This window comes from Fonsecaea nubica (genome assembly GCF_001646965.1).
Source record: "Fonsecaea nubica strain CBS 269.64 chromosome Unknown Scaff8, whole genome shotgun sequence".
Taxonomy (NCBI): domain Eukaryota; kingdom Fungi; phylum Ascomycota; class Eurotiomycetes; order Chaetothyriales; family Herpotrichiellaceae; genus Fonsecaea; species Fonsecaea nubica.
The window spans coordinates 431,915-452,570 of record NW_019173681.1 but is presented as its reverse complement, the minus strand read 5'-3'; the positions used below and the strand labels follow the sequence as shown (position 1 = coordinate 452,570).

The following is a 20,656-nucleotide window of genomic DNA, read 5'->3' as shown; positions in this document are numbered from 1 at the left end:
CACTAGTCTATGAGCGGGTAGGAAGTGTTGATCGCTTCCTGGAAGGAAAACAACAATCGCAGATCACAGCACACTTTTGGAATGGAACACACCTACGCCCTGAATCCCCCTCACTCAAAACCCCCTTGGTGGTCCCGTTTCCAGCTTACTCAACCCTCGCGAGCTGGTCTCGAGAGGCAGTGCGCGTTCTACTTAATACTCTTTTTTGGATCGACAATGCATTTAGGGAGCAGCTACGAGTCCACTATATCGAGCTCGTGCTGAACAGCTTGACAGGGTACGAGAGTGTTCGGTATGCACGCACCCGGCACGCAGTTCTCCCCCTCCCGCACTCCTAGGACTCTTGATCCTGCTATATCCTTGTGGTACTGGCTACCGAGAATTGAAGAGGTTGGAGTTTCTGTAACATGGGGAACTCCTTCTCCGTTCTCCGAGGACACTCCTGTTCGCAAGCAAGCACATCCACTAAGCATTGCTATCTTCGTCGCCCGACACATTTTGACTATTGTTGTCGGATTCAGCAAGATCGCTCAATGCCCACTCGCCCAAGAATCCTTCTTCTTTGACGGGACTGCTCAGCTCAACGCCGTTCTTCTCCGCCCACTCCACAATTTTTGAGCGATGGATGACCATTGTTGCCAGTTCCTCTGGCTCAATTTCCGTAGCATGAGCGAGACTCGCGGATGCTGTCCCGTTCGCCTCAGGCGTGGAAGATTTTGCCTTCTTCCTTTTGGGCCCTACCACTTTACACAGACCCATCTCGGTCAGCGCAGCGACTACATCCTCTCCCAGCATTCCGGTCCTGTCCCCAATTTCCTTGACCGTCATCTCTTCTTTTCTCGGCTGAACTGTTTTTCTGTTTCTGCCATTCGCCTTGGCTTTGTCGAAGACCCTTGTTGCATCCGCATCCGCCGTCTGACCCATCAGAAACCGAGCAATGCGTTCGGACCAAAACCTTAGGTATGACTTCCGGCCCATTGCGCTCAAGGGCTTTTCGGGCCCGCCAATCACCCCGCCTTCCCATTCCCATCCGCTCAGCTTGTACGAGACTGCCATCAATAATTGACCGAGCTGCCGATGCTGAAAGGGAGGGAAGATCAAGATGCACGCAAGATTGTTGGAGTCCCACGAAAGATTCTCCTTGGAGAAGAACCCTAAGACACGCGTCTGGTTGAGCGCGTCGTCTTCTTGTTGCACATTCGCAGACGAGCTTCGTTGTTTCTGTCCTCGGGTCTTGGTTGTCGTAGAAGCTGGTGATGGGGGACTTTCAGGCTTCGTATACGTCAAAGCATAGTACTTGAACCCTGCCGTATCGAAAAAGACACTTTTCTGTTCAAGGAACAACTTCCCGAAGAGACTCAGATTCTGGCAATATAGTTTCTCCTTCTCGCCATCTATTTCCCAAACCGCATACCCTTCCCATTCGTATACTTTGTACGCGGATTCTGGGATGGGTTGATTGGGTTCAAGATTTTCAGAGCGGAGGTGGCGGTGGTAAGCAAGGTGTCGGGTGAATTGTTCTTCGAGTGGTGTATAACGAAAACAGCACGGGCAAACATGGAGGAGGCGGCAAATTGGCTCCTCTCCCCTTATCGAACTGTGATATCCGCTAAGGTGGCTGTGAGAGTGCCCATTTCTCATATCTGCTGTTGTTGAGCCGTCTCCTCGATGCGGAAGAATGATACTGTCAGGGTAGGGGGAATAATACCACGCGTCGAATAGCAGGTTTCCCAGAACGACCTGATGGATATTTCGGTTCAGCACCTGGAAGGAGGCGCGACGAGAGCGGTGAGGGGAGCCATCTTGGAGGACTGAGGTTGAGGTGTTGTTTGTTTTTACTACCGCCGAGGGCATAATGGCTGCATCATCTGTGCGTGTGCAACGTTCATGTCTTTGGTGAAGCCATTGAGAATACTATACTTGAACTAGACGGTGAACCACACCGTTGGTTGTCTTTCAATGGGATGAGTACGAGGCACAAATTCATGTCCAAGGCTGAGATCATATGGCAGCCAAGCAGCGTGGGCAGCGACCGCCAAAGAGTGGCGTCACCAGGCGTGGCACGGGTGGGTGACTAAAAGCGGCGGTTACTGAGCTAGCCAATCATGGAAGAATGTGGCTAATTATGGCTGGGGGAAGAATGTGGCTGCGGATTCTTTGAGAATCTACCAGACGTTGAGGACAGATTGGTTGGAATCCGGCAACGACATTGACGGCGACACATTCACTCATTTCACCTCTCATTGTCTAACTGCTCTGTTTCACTTGCTTTGACTCTAGAGTTGATCTCTTTTTTCTTCCCTCTGTACAACAACTGGCGACTCTCATTATGCCACAATGATTCTCCCGTTACAGCGTCTCGGCCTGCTCGCTGCCCTACTCGGTTTCTATCTCACCTCCTTCTGTGCCGTCGATGCCGTCGATATACCCTCTGACGCCTCTCTTTCTTCTTTGATCGCATCGGGTAAAGCAGCACGTGCTCGAGGAGCCAACAGTGAGGCTCTGACATACTTTGATGCCGCCGTCTCCAAGGACTCGTCCGACTACCTCACGCTCTTCCAACGAGGAATCACCTACTTGTCTCTCGGAAGGAATGCACAGGCCGGTGCAGACTTCGATAATGTGTTAAAATTGAAACCCGGGTTCGAGGGGGCGCTGTTGCAGAGGGCGAAGATCAGGGCGAAGAACGCAGACTGGGCTGCAGCGAGGGAAGATTATGTTGCGCTAGGGAATCGAGCGGCGGCAGATTTGGCTCAACTTGAAGAGGCTGAGGGCGCATACTATCTCGCAGTTGAGGCGGAGAAGAAGCAAGATTGGGAAGCATGTATCAACCAAGCAGGCATTGCCATCATGACAGCAGGTACAGCATTGTCATTGCGGCAACTTCGCGCTCGCTGTCGATTCGAGCGTGGTGAGGTTCAAGAGGGTATTAGCGACCTCCAGCACGCCCTCCAAATCCATCCGAGTCTAGTGGAGCCACACCTACAAATTTCGGCCATGTTGTTCTACAGCCTAGGGGATACAAAGTTGGGCATAGACCAAGTCAAGAAATGCTTGCACTCGGATCCAGACTCGAAGCCCTGCAAGTCTCTCTTCAGGGAAGAGAAGAGTGTCATGAAGCAAATCGAGCAAGTTCAGTCTCTTTTCGACAAACGGCAATTCAACTCAGCAAGCAAGGTGCTGGTCGGCAAGGGCACCGACGATGAGCCAGGGCTTCTCTCGCAACTCCAGTCTAATGTCGCGTCTCACCGTACAAATGGCATCATACATGCCAAAGCGCCCTCGGATCTCTACGTGGACATGTTGGAGAAGACGTGTGAAGCGTTTATGACGATGAACAACCTGAACAAGGCCGGCAAGTTCTGTTCCGAAGTGCACGCCTTGAAACCCAGCTCCCTGCATGGGCTGCTGTACCAGGCACAGCGACACATGGACGCTGAAAATTTCGATGCCGCCATTTCGACCCTCAATACGGCTCGAGACAATCACCCCGATGCTCAAGGGACGATCAATTCCAAATTGCACGAAGCGCAAGTCGCCTTGAAGCGCAGCAAAACCAAGGACTATTACAAGGTCCTGGGCATCTCTCGTGATGCTGACGAAGCTACCATCAAGAAGGCTTATCGCACAGCAACTAAAATGTACCACCCAGACAAGGCCGCCGCAAGAGGCATAACCAAAGAGGAAGCGGAGAAGAAAATGACAGCCATCAATGAGGCCTATGAAGTCCTCAGCGACCCCGAACTGAAGGCCAAATTCGACAATGGAGAGGACCCCAATGATCCCATGGCCAACCAGGGTGGTCACCCCTTCCAGGGGAGCCCTTTTGGTGGCGCAGGAGGCCAGCAGCAGTTTTTCTTCCAACAAGGATTCCCTGGTGGTGGCGGCGGCGGACAGAGACAGTTCAAGTTCTCAACTGGGGGAGGAGGTTTCCCTGGAGGCAATCCCTTTGCAGGCTTTCCAGGTTTTGGATAGAACGGGAGCTGTTTGGTCCGGCTTCCTGGTTGTGCATGTCATGTTTCTCATCGCTTCACGAATTGATACCCTGTTCTCTTTCTCCGTCGACAAGAACCCTGTCTGCGCTCCTAGCATTGAATTTCACCTTCGCCAGTATTACTGTGGCAGGATTTGCAAAAACACAACAGCTCAGACCACCTTTCCCTTCCCAGAACAAGACAGGCTCGTCTAAACCTTTCCCGAACAAGCGGCGTCATTGGTCACATCATTTGAACCTCTTTGGGATCCGACCATTGATCTTCGAAACACGCCCTGGTCCCTCAACCCCATGTCATTGAGTCTGTGAATTCCACCCACGTTGGCCGCCTGCGAACAGGGAAGTCGGACAACGGCTCGTGCCATCCTTGACGAACCCAGGGCTGCACCTTTACTAGGGATTTCCTCCATGGTTTCGTCTTATGCACGGACTACAGCCCTAGCGGTGGACAAGGCCCAATCCTGGCCTTTTCACATGCGCGGTCGATCAGCCGGGGCAGGATTTACACTTAGCGCTACTGCTTCATTCCAGTCCGGTCGTACTCCGCACTGACGACAGCCGACTAGTGGTTTGTATACCCTTGTCGCATTTCCCCAAACACTTTGGCCTTTCATCCCGCCTCGTCTCGTCTCGCCCCGCCACTGACTCGGCGGTACACATGGACCGAGACCAGGAAGGGTGGTGAAACAGTCAAGGCAGTGTGTACGAGCAACCTCCGCATCCGACAAACGTATATTCGAAGGCAGCGCCCGGGATATAGCTGAGTACCCCTGTTAGACGAAGACAAAACAGACAAGTTTCACAGGCCCAAAACACAATCCAGTTCAATCCGACCGGGATGTTTGCAAGGGCAGGGGGGCCCTCACCATTCATCACACTGCCAAATACCTGGTTTCACATACCTTGGAAGGAAAAAGAACTGTGAGGTCGTCACCGCCTCGAGTCTCCTTGGAGTATTGAGTATCTTTCAAGACAATCCTCTGCGCATCCGCACTTGACGATGCGTGCGGTTCGGGAAGCGGCACGCGCTGGGTGTCAGGGGGTTGGACGGCTACTCGACAGGCAAACTACGACTATCTCTGGTAATGCTCCGTGATGGTCCAGCCCGGTCTAGAAGGCAAAAGATCCCTGTGAGTTCACTGGCTAGTCCAACAACAACACCAAGTCTATACCGCAGCGTAACCCGGTCATGGGACTTTGATTCCCAAAATGGACTCTCGAGCGTTTACAGCTACAATCACCAGGTTGACGGAAGGTTGCCTTTTTGCCTTTCCGGTGGGAAGGCATTCTATTCTGCTCCGACAGCGGATGTCGAGAGACCTAACAGCTGGTCACGAAAACCCCCCATGTCTTTCACCTTACGTGTCGGCCGAACGGGAAACACAGCGGGTTCTCTCAACACCGAGACATACGCAAAGAGGAGCGACAAGTCCTTGCTTGATCAAGCCGGAGCTAATTTTTGTTGTTGCTCCTGCTATTCCATGTCGCCTCTAGGCAGGGTCTCACATCCCCCTTTTCCAGCTGCAAAGTGTCAGTCCTCGCAAAATGGTGACCTCTGCCCAGGGACCTGGCATAGCGATGTCTTACCTACCTCCCCTTGTTGATACTCAGAAAGGGGCGGTCCAGATGGGTCTAAGTGAACCGCGAGCAGCAGAGTTCCTTGAGACGTCCTCGGTGGCTTGAAGTGAATCAATTACCTGGTGTGCTCTTCTTTGAAGAGTAGAGAACGGTGGCCGACTGCAATTTCGAATCCAAACAGTATGTCGACGAGCGAGAAGAAGCGCTCCAACCTTAATCTGCGTTCACGTGTAGATTCCTTCTTGTACATCCTTTGAAGGTATGAAGACAGCGTTGTGATACAGACTGCCTCGATTCCAATGAGGCACTCTCTTTTGGTGTGCTTTACTTGTAGAAAAGAGATACTTGATATTCACCAGATGGGATTGCATCGAAATGACATTCTGCATCGTGTCGTCTTTGCCAAAGAAAGAGACACGCTTAGATTTCTATCACCCAGACAAGTCCAGAAATCGTCGCTCGACACCTCCCCCCAGTTCTATTCGCCTTCCTGTCTCTCTCTCTCTCTCTCTCTCTCTCTCTCTCTCTCTCTCTCTCTCTCTCTCTCTGTCTCTGCCGTGTTGCGCCTTTCCTCTGCTGCCTCCTCGTTCCCAGTGCGGTACCAGCTCTCTCTCCAAGGCGACTTTACCACTCATGAGCACTCCCACCCAAACGAATTGTGCCGTCGGATACCTTTTTCCTATTTATACCTCTAACTGCGAGAGGAAGCACAACCGTGAGAGATCTACGGGCAGGTCCGACACATGTACACACACACTCGCTCACTCGCTCACTCGCTCACTCATGCGCACGCAACAGACCCCCCAACAGAAGCCGTCAAGCCAGCCAGGGAAGTCTAGAGATGGGGGGGCGTGGCGTAACCAGTTCAAGAGAAATGGGAGACATTCATGCATGCATGCATGAACATGGCTATATGGCTGTGGTGGACAACAGGAACAAGACAGAGAGAGGGGGGGAGACGACGCCAGGAGGTCGTCTAAGCAGGGCGGCTTCATACCTGGTCGAGTGATGATCTATACGCCCATACGTCGAATACATACACACATACACGCATTCATGCACGCATGCATGAATACATGGCTATATACCTACCAAAAGAACCTAGAGAAAGCCGCAAGACTTCGGCCGGCTATATGCTGTCCATTATTACATGCCAGACGCAGCGGCAACTTTCTCCCCGAACCAAGTACACAGTACCGAGTACATTATTAATTCCCCCCAACATTCTCTCCACCATTACACCACGCAAATGATGTGACGCGCATGCTCGTGTTCAAGCTGATTGATCATCGACTTGGTCCGTGTTCCATTTCTCCATGCAATTTGGGCTGCAGAATCAGCGTTGAATGAGACCAGCGTGACCGGGCTCCGGGCGACGATCGGGGAAGATATTTCCATTTGCACGATTGATTGACGTCACTCCTTATTATTCGGAGAAAGGAATCTATCTGTTCAGGTGAGGAAGAAGGAAGGGGGAAAAGAAAAATATATCAATCAATGCAGCAGAAACGAACAAGTACATGACAAGTTTTGATCTCCTATATCGCTATATCGCTATATCGACCTCGTTGTCCTCTCTCAAGTGGACCGGACTGCAACCTGACTTCGACCACACAGGCACCTATCCACCAACCCAGTGAGGTATCTATCTCCAAGTATGCCTGTGTCGGCAGGCGGCAAAAATGTCCTCATCGTTGGCCCCGGCTTCATCGGCTGGAACGTCCTCGACCATCTGGTCCGCGAGGGCTACAACGTGACGGGCCTGGTGAGGCGTGCGTCGCACGGACAACAGATCGAGTTCTCCGGGGCGAAAGCTGTCGTCGGCGATCTGAACGACACAACCTTGATCAAGACGCACGCGGCCGAGAGCGACATCATCTTCCACACCGCGACCGCTGACCACAAGCCCAGCGCCGAGGCCGTCTGCCAGGGCGTGGCTGAGCGGGCCGCGCAGGGCAAGTCGACCATATACATCCACACGTCCGGCACCAGCGTCTTGGACGACGGGGCCTGCGGAGAGTTCAAGGGCGACAAGGTCTACCACGACAACAACCGCGCCGAGATCGATTCGGTGCCGGACGACGCGCCGCACCGACAGATCGACCTGACCATCCTAAAGTACCAGAAGGAGATTGGCGACAAGGCCAAGATCGCCATCATGATCCCGCCCTTGATCTATGGGTACAACCCTCAGCACCGACGACTGACCATCCAGATACCGACCCTGACCCGGTTCGCGATCAAGCACGGTTTCGCGGGGTATCTGGGCAAGGGTCTCCCGGTCGAGTCACAAATCCATGTGCTGGACCTCGCGCAGGCGTACGTGACCTTGCTGCATCACATGGAAAACACGCCGGCACAGGACTTCCTTGACAACCCCTACTTTTTCTGCGAAAATGGCCGTGAGGCTTCCTGGCGCGAAGTCGCAGAGATGATCGGCGAGGCCCTGCACAAGGCTGGAAAAATCCAGGATCCAACGCCAAAGACTATCCCAAAGGATCTGTGGGGCGATCTCTTTGGCGAGTTCTCCGGCGCGGTTATAGGCTTGAACAGCCGGAGCAGGGCGGTACGGCTGAGAGAGCTCGGATGGGAGCCGACCCAGAGGGGCATGGAGGAGAGTTTCCAGATGTTCGAGCTGGCCGAGATATTGAAGGAGGACGTGGTCGAGTTCCACGGATATGCTGGCACTGCGGCGTCGTGATGGACGTGAAACCCCGAACGCGTGCTGGGGCCTGTAGGCTGCAGATTACAAGGATATCCACTTGACTCGTTGTATTCAGCGGCGTTGACCAGTGGGAGAAATATGTCTCTGGGCCACCCAGTGCTTCCAGTCCTTCTCGTAGTCCTTTCACAACAGCTGTTTTCCGCGTCTTGGTTAGAGTTTAGATAAAGCTGTCTCAATCTTCAGAAGCGTTTGCCACTTTGCCCCCTGGAACTCGTTGCCATGATCTCTTAGGATCCTTCTGGAGAGGCCAGGACGTTCTGTCTCCATCGATCAGTCTTCCAACCGCAGTTTCCAAGTACCAGACTTGACCTTGGGCTCGACATGGCCAGTCCATGGTTTTGATTCACCTCATATCCAAGCCACATTCAGCCGAGAAAGGCAGGTGACTCTGTTGTCCAACTTTACCTAGCGTGCCCTCGTCGATAGTCCTGACCACAACATACTGCTGGCTTGTGAAGGCAAGATTCCACGCGTCACCGGTCAAACCCGAAAGAATCTATTCCATATGTCTCTCTGTCCAGATTATACATTTTGGTCCCCTCTGACAGTTGCCATCTCATAGCTTGGCCCGGCGTCAGTCCTCAGGCCCCTTCCCGGACTGCCTCGTATATGGTCATCAACAACGGCACCCTCTGCCGATCCATTGGCAGCATTTTGACCAGTCGCCTTCTTGTGCGCTGGTGCCCCGAAAGAGATGGGTTGCATTTCACGATACCGACAAGCCCAAACGCCCAAAACAATCATCAACACCGCACTGGAGGCTTCGAGACCCCACCATAGCAAATTCGTCGGAATGGCGCCTGTGTAGAAGGAGGTGATGAGGAGGTGGATGAAGTGAATCGTGAGCGCGAAATCGGGGACAAGTTTCGAGCGGGAGATCAGTAGAAGGATCGGTATTACTCTTTGAGAAAATGGTGTTAGTAGTCTCTCGTAAAAACCCCAATTCGACATTCTCAGAACGGGACGGAGCACCATACGTTATAAACCCATCGACAACCCACAGGAAACCGACGGTCCAGCCGACGGTGGTGTCTCCACGCACGCTATTCCAATCAAATATCAAGTTCAGAGAGAATCTCTGGCCCAGAACCAAGGTCGTGAACAATATCAATACAAACGCCGTAGTGTAATATGAGAGTTGCAGGAGGAGGATGGAGCGGACGATCTTCAGAGGCGGCAGTTCGGTGAGGGCGCCTGCGCGGGGAGGTTTGCGCCGTCGAGGCGGCATGGGGCGCGGCCCAACTCCTCGGTTTGTGTGTGCAAGAAGAGGAGGACGTCAAGTGTGAGTCGGGAGAGCCGGTGCTAGCGTCGCCATGAAGCTGGGGGCTGCCCTCGATCTATAGGCATGGTGGATTGCGGATAATGTTTTGAAAGGGTTGTCTGTGATTGATACATACGTGGAGTTTACAAGCCCAAAAGATGACGATGCATAAATAAACTCCGAGCCTTGTCACGTGTAGGGCTGAGCCTACTAGCAGCAGCTGGTGGCAGCGCATCTCCAAAAAGTCGATTGGAGAATATAGTTTATTCGACGACGTCGATAAAAGCCTATAAAAGAGAACATTTCCATACGACCGGCAAGAAGACAGTATCCGACACGCGGTTAGAAGCGCCATACAGACCTCTAGGACTTCCTTCTACCCCCTTTCCCTAGCTCCGTCGCTTCCACCTGCACATCTCCCATCTCCATCTCCATATCCTCCGCAAACCATGGCCTGGGGCCTTCCGACCTGGCTGGGGGGCTCTGCCTCGCCCAATCCCTCTTTACCGCAATCGTCGAACCTGCCTCCACGATCCAAAGACGGCGGCTACGTGGCTCCGGACCGCACGTCTCGCGAACACTGCTACGAGTCGCGCGACATTTTCTTCCAGTGCCTGGACCGGCACGACATATTGGATGCGGTCAAGGAGGACGAGAAGGCCCGAAAGGTCTGTCCGGCAGAGGTGGCGGCGTACGAGAAGGACTGCGCAAGGAGTTGGGTGAGTTTTCAATACCCGATTTGAGGAGCCCCTCTCCCCCCTTCGTTGTTGCATTTCTACATCCTACCTGGCGATCGACCAACGGTTGCTCATGCTTTTCTTTGTGCCTCCACAGATCAAATACTTCAAGGAAAAGAGAGTCGTGGATTATAAACGAGACCGCACGTTAGAGCAGATCGCGAAAGAAGACGCCGAATCGGCCGCAAAGGCAAAATCCGACAGAAAGGGCAAGTCATGGTTCGGATGAGGGGACAGATGGGTGTATATTGGACTTGCACACAGCTTTGACAAACGTTGCCACATCCTCCGGAGCATGAAAGAATTTCTCCGGTACGTACGTGTTGATGACATTGATGGCAAAGACTTGCCCGCGATAGCACCAGAGAGTCGATCATGTCGGCTGGGGGGAAGAAGAAGGCACCACCCTTTCAACTTATGACGATGAAGGGAAATGTACAGGAAGGGTTACAAATGTACACTAAAAAGAAAAAGAATTGCATAGCGCGGACTCGGGAAATCAGCTGCTTTTCGGTTTGACGGTGCGAAGGGCTTTCTGAGTAAAACATCTTCACTCATGCTCGGGACCAGCAAAGGCACTTATTGTATGACTATCCCGTTCTTCTACCGCCCCAACAAACCAACCACACTCCCAACCATCACCGCCGCCTCTCGTTCCCAATTGTCTACTTCTTGCTCGCCCTTTGCAGTCGACATTGTTTTCGCGTCACCTGCAAGCACAGTCCTCGGCAGCTTTGAGCCTCGAAGGACACAGTCGCGGATTTCCTGCCGGACGGCGTCGCGTTGACTTCGCAGTGTACGTGCGGAAACGCCTCCTCTTGTCAGAATCTCTTGGACACGAGTAGATAGTGAGGAAGCCAGTGAGCGCCAGAAATACGATGGGAGAGACGCAGTGTCGAGTGCATTGAGGAGTAAGGAGAGAAAGTTGTCAGGGGTGGTTGTTTTAGAGGGCTCTAAGGTTGCCTCATCTTCAGAGTCCTCCTCGTCAACGTCGTGGGTGATGTTTTGGTCGTCGGTAGCTTCAGCCTGCAGTAATGGATGGTCAGGGGCAGAAATGCCGCGCAGCATGGCTTCCAGGGCCACAATATTTTGACATCGTGCACTTGTCTCCAACAAGGCCCGGTCTAACATGGGTAACTGGCCCAGAGCTCTCCCGATTGATGCCGAACTGGACGTGATGGCTGTCTGTAAGTAACTCTGTAACGCGCGGAGCAGATATTCAGGCTCAAAGTCCTTCTTTTTCATCTTCTCTCCATCGATTCTTGGTGCCGGAGAGAGGAGATAGAGAATGTGCACTGCACTCGTGAACCGGGCACGGCTGTCCTCGACTTCTCGATACGAAGGGCCAGACGATGTCGAAATTCCACTGCCAGAACCCGAGGAAAGGGTAGTCATTGAGAACTCTCTGACAATGCGTCTTGCAAAGTCTAGGATCTGAGCCTCACCATCTTCGAAGACCCTTCCCCGCACAGTTTTCACAAGATTGATGCGTGCTAACTCGCCGCCGTCCCTTCCAAGGATGGCATCGCGAAACCCAAGAATTGCAAGTGTTGCGCGCACAAGCGCACCGTGATCCTCTTTGCCGGCACGGGCACCTCCTCCAAGGCCGGACTCTGCGAGGATCACCTCGAATTGTCGTGCAAGGTTGAGAATACGCTGTACACCCCTGCCCAAGCGGACAACCTCCCAGCTTCGTTGGGCAACAAGTTTCGCATCCACTGCTTTCTGATGCCGGACCAGGACTTCCTTCTCCAGGCGTTCGTAGCTGGCGTTTAGACGTGCTCGTTCCTCTTCCATCCTGGTGAGTATTCGTTGGGCGGCGGCATTCTGAGTGGCGGTGTATGTGAGAATGTCGAGTGCTGAGCGGGCGGTGAGGGTATGGATATGCGAATCAATTTCTTGGAGGTCGAACAGGACGCGGGAGAGGGGTGTAGTGAGGTCGATGGTCGGATCAGAGGGGTTGTTGGTTGCGAGAATAAGGGAGTTTGCATGTTTATAAGGCGAGAACTCATCAGAGGTGAGAGAGTCAATGTCGATGTAGGTCGACGTGGCGTTGCCCGTGTCCGCTCTGGTCGTCGTTGCGGCCATATCCATGTTGACCTTGAATCACCACACCGTCGAGGTCTTCTTGTCCTCCTAATGTGCCAAGACCATCGAGAGCCGCATGACTTTGTGTACAACGGTTCACAGATGAATGCGAGGCCGTCCTAATCTCAAACACAGTCTCCCTACGACAGGGTTGCTGAGATCGGTGGTATATGGATACTGGCGGCAGTCTCAATCCAGTTGTTCACCCCCCCCAAGGCGGTCGGCGTTTGTGGACTGCGTTGACTGGCTGACTGATCATGCTGGGTGCATGTGCTGGGCGGTGGGTGCATGTGATCTTAGTGTACGAGGTACATGACGTTGGCCCAGAGCTCCCTAGCTCGCGGGGACGGCGGCCCCCATCTTTACAATGTGTAGGGCGTTTATGGGAGATTCGTTCAACTACGAGCTAGTTTACCTACAACTCTTCACGCTTCAAACAATACTCGTGTCCTTGACCACGTTTCTTCAATGGCCAACTCTCGTGGACCTATCCATTCTTTTTGTCAACGATATCAAGTGTATTAACCTGGTTTGCTCAGCCCGGCTATTTCAATCCCCACCGAGGTCGTTCACGGCTGCTTCGAATTTGCTCTCTTCAAAGAGACCGTGTCCGGTGTGTCATATCGTATATCTAAAGGCAGTGTCCCCTTCGATGACTTTCACGCCGACATCAGCCGCCTTATTGTCGCGTGGGAACCTCTAGGATAGGTAGATGACGATCATGGCCGAGCCAAAAGCCCGTGTCCAATGTCCACGGATATTGTTTGCTGGGCGAGTCAGCCGGCTGGAGAGTGCGTGGCGCGAAGACCAAAGGTGGGTTCACTAACCTTGATACGCCATTGCAGTAGGAACATTCGAGTTTGCGCCGACGACGGCGATAAAGACACCTCTGTAGAGCTCTCATGTCAGGGTTTGATGGCTCTGATTGCAGTGCAAGGATGGGGAGGACTGGATCAAACTGACACATATTGACTGGCCGCTCCTTTACTCCACGTCACCACGGGCAATCCAACCAGCGTCAGGAGGCAGTTGAAGAGAATGATGGGCGCCCGCGTCTTGTATCTATCGCCCAACCAGCCTTGACCCAATCCAAGTCTTTGCTGGGTTTGAAAGTTTGAGGGCTCTCGGTAGAGGGACTCAACTGCACACGAGCGCTCGGGGGAAGCTCTTCGACCGGGCCAAGAGGAGCCCCGGAAACGGAAATATCTCGACAGGCCTCGCCCATAGCCTTCCCCCTCCAGCCGAGCCTCGGAGTGCGGGATCTATATCTTTAAATCTGTTGCTTCTTCACTCCGAGACACTCACGGGGTCAGGTTGCGGGGTGTTTTGGAAGGTTCTGAACAGGAGTTCCATCCATCGTATATCGCTCTCACCATGTGCATATGCATCTGAATGGCTATCCTCTTCCTTCGGGCAGCCCTCCCAGAGTTCAGGATACAAGACAAGTCATCCGTTAAACTACCAAAGTTATAGCCTCTATCGCATATTCTGGAGGCAGACGAAACCAGGCGACTCTGAGCATCCTCGTCGGTACCCAGTCGGCATGTCTCTCAAGGTGTTTTGCCTGCTGACAGCGGTCCTCATGGCCGTCTCGCCGGCGTGGGCAGTTCTACCACGTTCAACATCCGACATTCAAAAAATACTTCCTGGTGGAGCCACGGTCCTCAGAACCGTCAGTCTGGGGCCAAACTCGACCTTTGGCGATGTCAACGAGGTGGCGTATCCCCGAAACTCAACGGGTCTCCCGGCCCTGTGCGCCGCCACAATCAATGTCACCAGCTCCACGACCAGCTCTTTTCGCTTCGGTCTGTACCTGCCCCAGGAATGGAATGCTCGGTTTGCCGCTGTCGGCACCGGCGGCATCGATGGCGGCATCAACTGGCCCGCCATGGGCCCCATGTTCAAGTACGGCTTCGCCGTCGCCTCGACAGACACGGGCCACAACAGCACCAACAGTTCGGCGACCTGGGCTTTGAGAGGTCCGGAGACGGTCGCAGATTGGGCCTATCGCGCCATCCACGGCTCGACTGTGCTGGCCAAGCATATCGTCAGCGGCTACTATGCGGCCCCGATCAAGTTCTTCTACTATAACGGCTGTTCCACCGGGGGCTTCCAGACATCTGGAGTGTGGAGTGTGCATGGTCTGGGTTGGTTTCGACCGAGGACCTGAATCTACCACCAATCAGTACAGGTCTTTTCTAGCCGAATCTCCACTATCCGGTCTTGGTAAGGAATGATGGCTGCAAAGCATTCAACAGAAGAGAGAGTGACCACCGGTAGAGGGCGTCAGGCGAGACGCGAGACCGAGGTCTGGGCCTGTTGCTTTTGGCAACTTCTCGCACATGGTCACCGGCAGACTGAGGCATATAACGGTTTGCTGTTATTGTGGCAGAGAACGACAATAAATCACGCGCATATATGTGTGGGCCTGAGCCTTGCAGCTCCCCGGTCAACCTTCACTGATTCCACCGCAAACTTCGGTACGCAACATGCCGTTTCTTGCAGAGGAATGCTTTGAAATCCCGAATAAGGACATCTTGTCCTGGACACACTCTCATGCTAGGTATACATCGTGCGAAGTCCAGCACGCGGGGTGAACAGCGAGCCTGCCTTTGCAGGGATTTCCAATCTCGGCCGGAGACGTTGGACGTAATAAATCTCGTAGACGACAATATCTTCTTGATAACTATTCCAGGTCTTGAGGGGTGGGCGGCGCGGCCTGGCTACAAGGCTGAGGTTAGCCATATCGGTGCTAGACACTGTTTCTTATCGTTATCGCCGTTTTTGACCTACAAAGTACCTACGAGTACCTTACCGCTGGTGCCGCCGAGCCGTCTACATACCACACACAAGTCCTTGTCACCAGTACGGTGTACCTCGTATGAGCCTTTGACATCAGCCAAGAGTCTACCATTTGCCGGTCGAAGCCTAAGCCTGTCCGTGTACCGAGTAGAGAATGGGCTTCTTCTGAAGGAGACCGCCCCCGCCACCTTTAGGTCAAGACTGTGGGGTCGAACGAACCATGATTTCTAGCACATGCCTGTTACTTGACAGCTGAGCACCATTCACCGCATGCTGAAGGGAATGAATTTCAGGTAGGTTTGGTCAATCTGCCCCATGAATCCATGTCCCCATACTTGTATATGGGGAGAGCCGGAGACAGAGACAGAGTCATCTGATACGTACGTTACAAGGCATCGGAAATCAAAAGCGCGAACGACCGGGGGCCTGGATCCTGGGATTCGGGGGTACCTGACGCCTGTGCCTGTTCCTGGACCGACCGAACGAGTTTGCCCTTCTAGGGTCAGTTATTCTCGGCGACCACGCACAATTTACCCACTCTTCACGTCTCATGGTTGTACCTAACAAATGTAATCGCTGAGGAGGGCCTAAGGCTGAGGACAACAAGTCTATTGGATCACGGAATCCGAGAGACCCGTGGCATCCTGCGGCAGGTATGCGGTCAGCGAAGGAGGAAAAAGGTGTCAGAAAAACTGCGCTGCGAGTTTAATCTCGGGTGTTCGAAGAGAGGGGCGGACGCGGATATGCGGGGCATGCCGTACACAAGAAAGGGTCCTGTGGGCGCAACCAGAAGGGTGAGTCAGGTCAACCGATACACGAAGCGTAAGACGGGGGATGACTTGCTCGGCCTCGCTCTTCGGCTGCGAGGCGGGAGAATGATTCGACCCTGGAAAAGGCTGACAGAGAAGGTGGTAAGAAGGCCATAACTCAGATATATTCACAAATGTCCTACAAGCCCATTGAGATTCGAAAACCAAAAAAAGGCGCACATTCAGGCCAGGCGAGGGGCAGTCGGACATTTCACAGACAAAGTACCTCGTAAAGAATGTTGGGTGTGCATAAGTCATGGCTTGGTCTGGTCAGAGTTGCGAGATAGCGACAGAGTTAATTACCAAAACTGTACTCGGTAGAGCGAAGAGGCCTTTTAAGATTTCCTTCTCGAAGCTCAGTGGCTGCGATGCTGATCTTGCAGGGATGCAGAGAGTTGGACGAGGGGCAATCACGTTGGTTGACGCCGGGGCTAATCATGCGCATCAACGGGCATACGAGGTAAGTCTGTGCGGGTAGAAACTGCGGTAACGAAGCGTGCGAAGCCTACTTGGCCCAGCGCACGAGTACTTGTTAGGGCCACGAGCGCCTGAGGGAAACCTACCGTAGTGGGCTGTGTGCCCCCCCCAGTGCCCCCCCCCCAAGTACGAGTACCTGCTTGGAATAACTAACCACATCAGCCTCGCCCCGCCAATCACTTTTTGCCCCTCCCACTCACTTCCACAGCCTATTGGTACTCGAGACAGGCGCATCAAGCAGTTCCTCGAGGGGGGCTTTTCCCAAGCCTTCTCAGGCTAGCCCAATGCCTAGACAGGCACCGTGGACAGGAACCATTCAAGCACTCCGGATATGTGGCACAGTGTGTGGGATGAGGAATTGAGGGATGGTTGATGATGACGGCACTTGTCGGCTTGACGGACCTGCACAACTTTCCATCCCGCTCTATGAGATTGAGAAAAACCTTGGGTCAATGCGACGCCCCCTGCGGCTGCGCTGCACTCTGCACTGCGCTGCACGGCCCTGCACATGCAACTCATTCCCTTTCTTAGTGATTCATCAACCATGACCAGTGACCACCATCACACATTCCATCGCCCAGCACCCAGCAGCCAACAACCCATGGCCTTCGCGCCGCCGCTCGTCCCATCGACCCCCATCGAACATTCATCCAACATCCAACATCATCTTTCTCGTATCAACCTAGCCACCCTATCCGCACCTGCATCGTGGCAAACGTGGCTGACTAAATGCTAGCACACATCTCATCCTCACCGAGTCCTGTCCCCTCGTTGCCTAGCAGGCCTGGGTAGATACTTCTTTTCAACTGGGTGGCCTTTCTGACGCCCGCTAAAGACCCACCCCATAGTGCCCTTGAGGCTCGTCATCTGCCACCCGCCTGGAGCCCACCGACGAGCCCTGCTTTACTTAACTTTACTTAGCACCGACTCCACCATTCACACCAGGGGCATGCCTCGCCGCCAACAATAACCTCTCCTCCCGCTTCAATCACCTTCCGAGTCCTTGCGTCTGCGATCAACCGCATCAAGATCTTGTCGTTCGCCGCCAGTTGTCGACTCTCAGAGTCTCTCTCAGATCTCTCGCTAGCTGCTTCATCACTCCCCTATTCTGTTTCTTGCCTCCTCCCCCTCCCCCTCCATCCCCCGGGGCCACAGGTCGATCATATGGATAATTCGCTTCCGCAACATCCTTGCTGAACCCTTCTTCGCACCCGGAAGTCCCTGGCCTTATCACCGTTCCCCAACCCCTCCGAGAGTGGCCCGTTACATTGCCACCTTCGAACTGCGGCCGTTGTCTGTCAAGTCTTTCAGCCCAGCACCTTGATCTAATCATCGTCAAATTCAATTTGACCTCGACCACGCCGCCTCCCTCATCGTCAACCACGGCCGCTCCGGATGTGCCATCACTGTGAGGCGTAGTGCCGCAGCCTCGAGAGCGCCTGGCCGTCGCACTGGCATTGCTTCACCTTACAACCCCACTATGGCAGCCATCTCCAGCCTCGTCTTAAGCGACAATCTGCCATCCAAGGACAGGAGAGATGACTTGGAATCACCGACCACCCCGCGGCCGGATCGTTATGCATCGACAGTGTTGGATGAGGCCAAAGTCGCAGTCACAGATCATGCCCTACAGTCCCGGCCGAGCATTTCAACCACCTCCCAGCGACCAAGTCAAGGTACGCAGATGGAACAAACGGATGCTGAAGGCGATGAGTCTACAATGAGAAGAGATGGCGACGAAGCAATGTCAAGCGCCATGGACTTGGACGACGATGACACCGGCCAGCCTGGCTCGGACAACGAAGCCGAGCCAGGTGAGGCAGACTCTGCCTCGAGGAAGAAGAAAGGTCAGAGATTCTTCTGCACCGGCTACCCGCCTTGCAACCTCAGTTTTACTCGAAGCGAGCACTTGGCTCGTCACATTCGAAAACACACGGGTGAACGCCCGTTTCAATGTCACTGCAATCGCAGATTCTCTCGTCTGGACAACCTGCGCCAACACGCTCAAACCGTTCATGTCAATGAGGAGATTCCGACGGATTCCCTTGCCGCCACCGGCACTCGATTTCAGCGACAGATCCGGACCGATCGTGTTAGACCAACAGGTCGCCCACGAACCGGCACCGCTGGTAGCACCGGTAGTCACAGTCGTGGTCACAGTCGCAATCTATCCGCCTCAAGTGTTGGCTCAACCTCCTCCAACTACAGCATAGTCACCGATGGAAAACGACGGCCGCCGCCTCTTCTTATGGCCAACGAGAACGTGACCAGACCGAACTTGGGACTTGAACCACCACACACTCCTCCAGCCCAGTATCGTGGGTATAACCCAAATTCCCCCGGTGGTATGAGCACGCCCACCTCTGCCAACTTCTCTGCCACCCCTGGTAGTCCAGGCTTCTTGTCCTCAATGACTTCACCAGTTTCAAGCAACGCTCGCTTGGGTGGTTTTTTCGGCTCGAGGCCACATTCCCGCCGCTTGTCTGTGCCCTCAGGGCCTAATCCATATCAAAACCAATATCCTCCCGGTTACCCTGTTGGCTATCTAAACCAGATGGGCCCACCAAGTTCCCACGCATCGTCGAATTCAAGTGTGTTTGCTAGTCCAACCACTGCGACATTCCCTGGCCAACTTGTTCCACCTGGAGAAGACTGGCGCAGGCGAACGTGGCACGCGTCGACTTTTCCGGCCGGAAATTTCAACTACGGACGCCCCGCTACGAGCGGGCTGACATACTCGCAGACACCAGATGCCCCCCAACCTGCGCATGCTCAACGCGCCACAGCAGCGGCTGGACAAGCCCCTCGACTACCAGGAATAGAGAGTTTTGACCATGTCCAGCACCGCTCGTACACTCCTCCACGTCGTCAACCAAGTCCTATGCAGGTCGACGCGAACATGTCCTCATCAGTTGCGGGCCAGGATCCCCGGATACGCCAGGGTCATGTCTCGTGGGAAGGCCCTCGTCCCAGCCAGTACCCTGACCTTGATGAACACGCAGATCGAAGTCTGGGAGCAGGGGGATGGGGTCAGCAGACACTTAATGAAATCCAGAGCGTGGGCATCCGCTACCATGATGCTCCCAGGCCTGTTGACATGCGACCTCCGCCCCCGTCCGCGATGACGGCTCAACAGCACCAGCAAATGACGCGTGAGGCGCTGGAGGGACAGTCTTCAGCCAACAGAACGAAACGACAAGCATGGTATGGTGGACCCACGCCAACCCGAACGTCGCCTGAAGATTCCAGTAGCAGTGACGGCATCCCTACTCCTGGTATGACTGCAGTTGAAGTGCACCCGATGATCATGCCCAGTAGTGGATATATAGAACCACAGCATGGGCCGTTGGCTCCCGATACACATCAGAATGTAAGTTGCCCTTCACGGGAATATGGAGACTTGTTTTCGAATAGAAACTCATCCGTCTCTAGGTCTGTCTTGCGCCAGCTCCATATATTGAACAAAGCCGCCACCAAAATACGACTTCCTTTGGTGACCGCAACGGAACTGGCGGAGGGATGAATCGACTGGAGGCGCTGGTCGCTGTGGCGACGAGTGGGGATAATGCTGCCCGATGAAAGAGCGATGCACCTGATTGAAGATGGCGATGACTTTGTCAGAGGCACAGAAGTTCTCCCCCCAACGAACGATCTTGAAATTCGACACGATCCTCGACACGGAGGCATACATTCGAAGCGCAGCTCTTCTGATCATTGAGTCTTGACGGCCTGCATTGAGAGATACCCATGACGACTCTTCTTCCGATACATGTATTCTGCTCCTGTTTATTCATGGTTCTTGGTTGATTCGACGCATTGATTTAGGGCAAGAGGGCATGCTTTTGGGTGCAAGCAAGCGTTCAGCGGTGGTATCTTTGGGCGCATCACGAAATACCCACGACTATTTATGATCATGTGCTTTTTGTATACGACGGGTCCCTTGAGGTTGGATTGTGGTTTTCTGAAGATGCATGGTTCATTGCAATCAACCATGGATCGGTCGCATCTCAACGATTCCGCTCCTCAAAACAGCCATCTTCTCGTTTCCGGTCTGACGATCATGTATGCTAAGTGACGCCAATGCATAATTAATGGAATTGTTCTGTTGCTCGTGGGAATAGGAATTGAACCGTGTGCTTTTTCTCCAGATTCGTCCTTCACTCTTTTTCGTAATAAAATCATTTG

At 53.7% G+C, this 20,656-nt stretch overlaps 8 protein-coding genes across 8 annotated transcripts; 5 read left to right on the top strand and 3 right to left on the bottom strand.

The window, feature by feature from the left end:
* Positions 1–465: 465 nt before the first annotated feature.
* Positions 466–1,854, bottom strand: AYO20_02008 (hypothetical protein; the record flags this gene model as incomplete). The annotated part of the gene is made up of 1 exon (XM_022640314.1): positions 466–1,854. One exon carries the CDS (start codon positions 1,852–1,854, stop codon positions 466–468), a length of 1,389 nt encoding a protein of 462 aa, XP_022503814.1.
* Positions 1,855–2,337: 483 nt separating this feature from the next.
* On the top strand, positions 2,338–3,975 carry AYO20_02007 (hypothetical protein; the record flags this gene model as incomplete). Its single annotated transcript, XM_022640313.1, has 1 exon — positions 2,338–3,975. The coding sequence occupies one exon, from the start codon at positions 2,338–2,340 to the stop codon at positions 3,973–3,975; it is 1,638 nt and encodes a 545-aa protein (XP_022503813.1).
* A 3,254-nt stretch (positions 3,976–7,229) lies between these two features.
* AYO20_02006 (hypothetical protein) lies at positions 7,230–8,273 on the top strand (the record flags this gene model as incomplete). Its single annotated transcript, XM_022640312.1, has 1 exon — positions 7,230–8,273. One exon carries the CDS (start codon positions 7,230–7,232, stop codon positions 8,271–8,273), a length of 1,044 nt encoding a protein of 347 aa, XP_022503812.1.
* A 546-nt stretch (positions 8,274–8,819) lies between these two features.
* Positions 8,820–9,525, bottom strand: AYO20_02005 (hypothetical protein; the record flags this gene model as incomplete). Its single annotated transcript, XM_022640311.1, has 2 exons — positions 8,820–9,198; positions 9,275–9,525. 2 exons carry the CDS (start codon positions 9,523–9,525, stop codon positions 8,820–8,822), a joined length of 630 nt encoding a protein of 209 aa, XP_022503811.1.
* A 482-nt stretch (positions 9,526–10,007) lies between these two features.
* On the top strand, positions 10,008–10,524 carry AYO20_02004 (hypothetical protein; the record flags this gene model as incomplete). The annotated part of the gene is made up of 2 exons (XM_022640310.1): positions 10,008–10,277; positions 10,393–10,524. The coding sequence occupies 2 exons, from the start codon at positions 10,008–10,010 to the stop codon at positions 10,522–10,524; spliced, it is 402 nt and encodes a 133-aa protein (XP_022503810.1).
* A 374-nt stretch (positions 10,525–10,898) lies between these two features.
* On the bottom strand, positions 10,899–12,389 carry AYO20_02003 (hypothetical protein; the record flags this gene model as incomplete). Its single annotated transcript, XM_022640309.1, has 1 exon — positions 10,899–12,389. The coding sequence occupies one exon, from the start codon at positions 12,387–12,389 to the stop codon at positions 10,899–10,901; it is 1,491 nt and encodes a 496-aa protein (XP_022503809.1).
* A 1,537-nt stretch (positions 12,390–13,926) lies between these two features.
* Positions 13,927–14,553, top strand: AYO20_02002 (General amino acid permease AGP3; the record flags this gene model as incomplete). Its single annotated transcript, XM_022640308.1, has 1 exon — positions 13,927–14,553. One exon carries the CDS (start codon positions 13,927–13,929, stop codon positions 14,551–14,553), a length of 627 nt encoding a protein of 208 aa, XP_022503808.1.
* A 3,398-nt stretch (positions 14,554–17,951) lies between these two features.
* Positions 17,952–20,050, top strand: AYO20_02001 (hypothetical protein; the record flags this gene model as incomplete). The annotated part of the gene is made up of 2 exons (XM_022640307.1): positions 17,952–19,841; positions 19,904–20,050. 2 exons carry the CDS (start codon positions 17,952–17,954, stop codon positions 20,048–20,050), a joined length of 2,037 nt encoding a protein of 678 aa, XP_022503807.1.
* Positions 20,051–20,656: the final 606 nt, after the last annotated feature.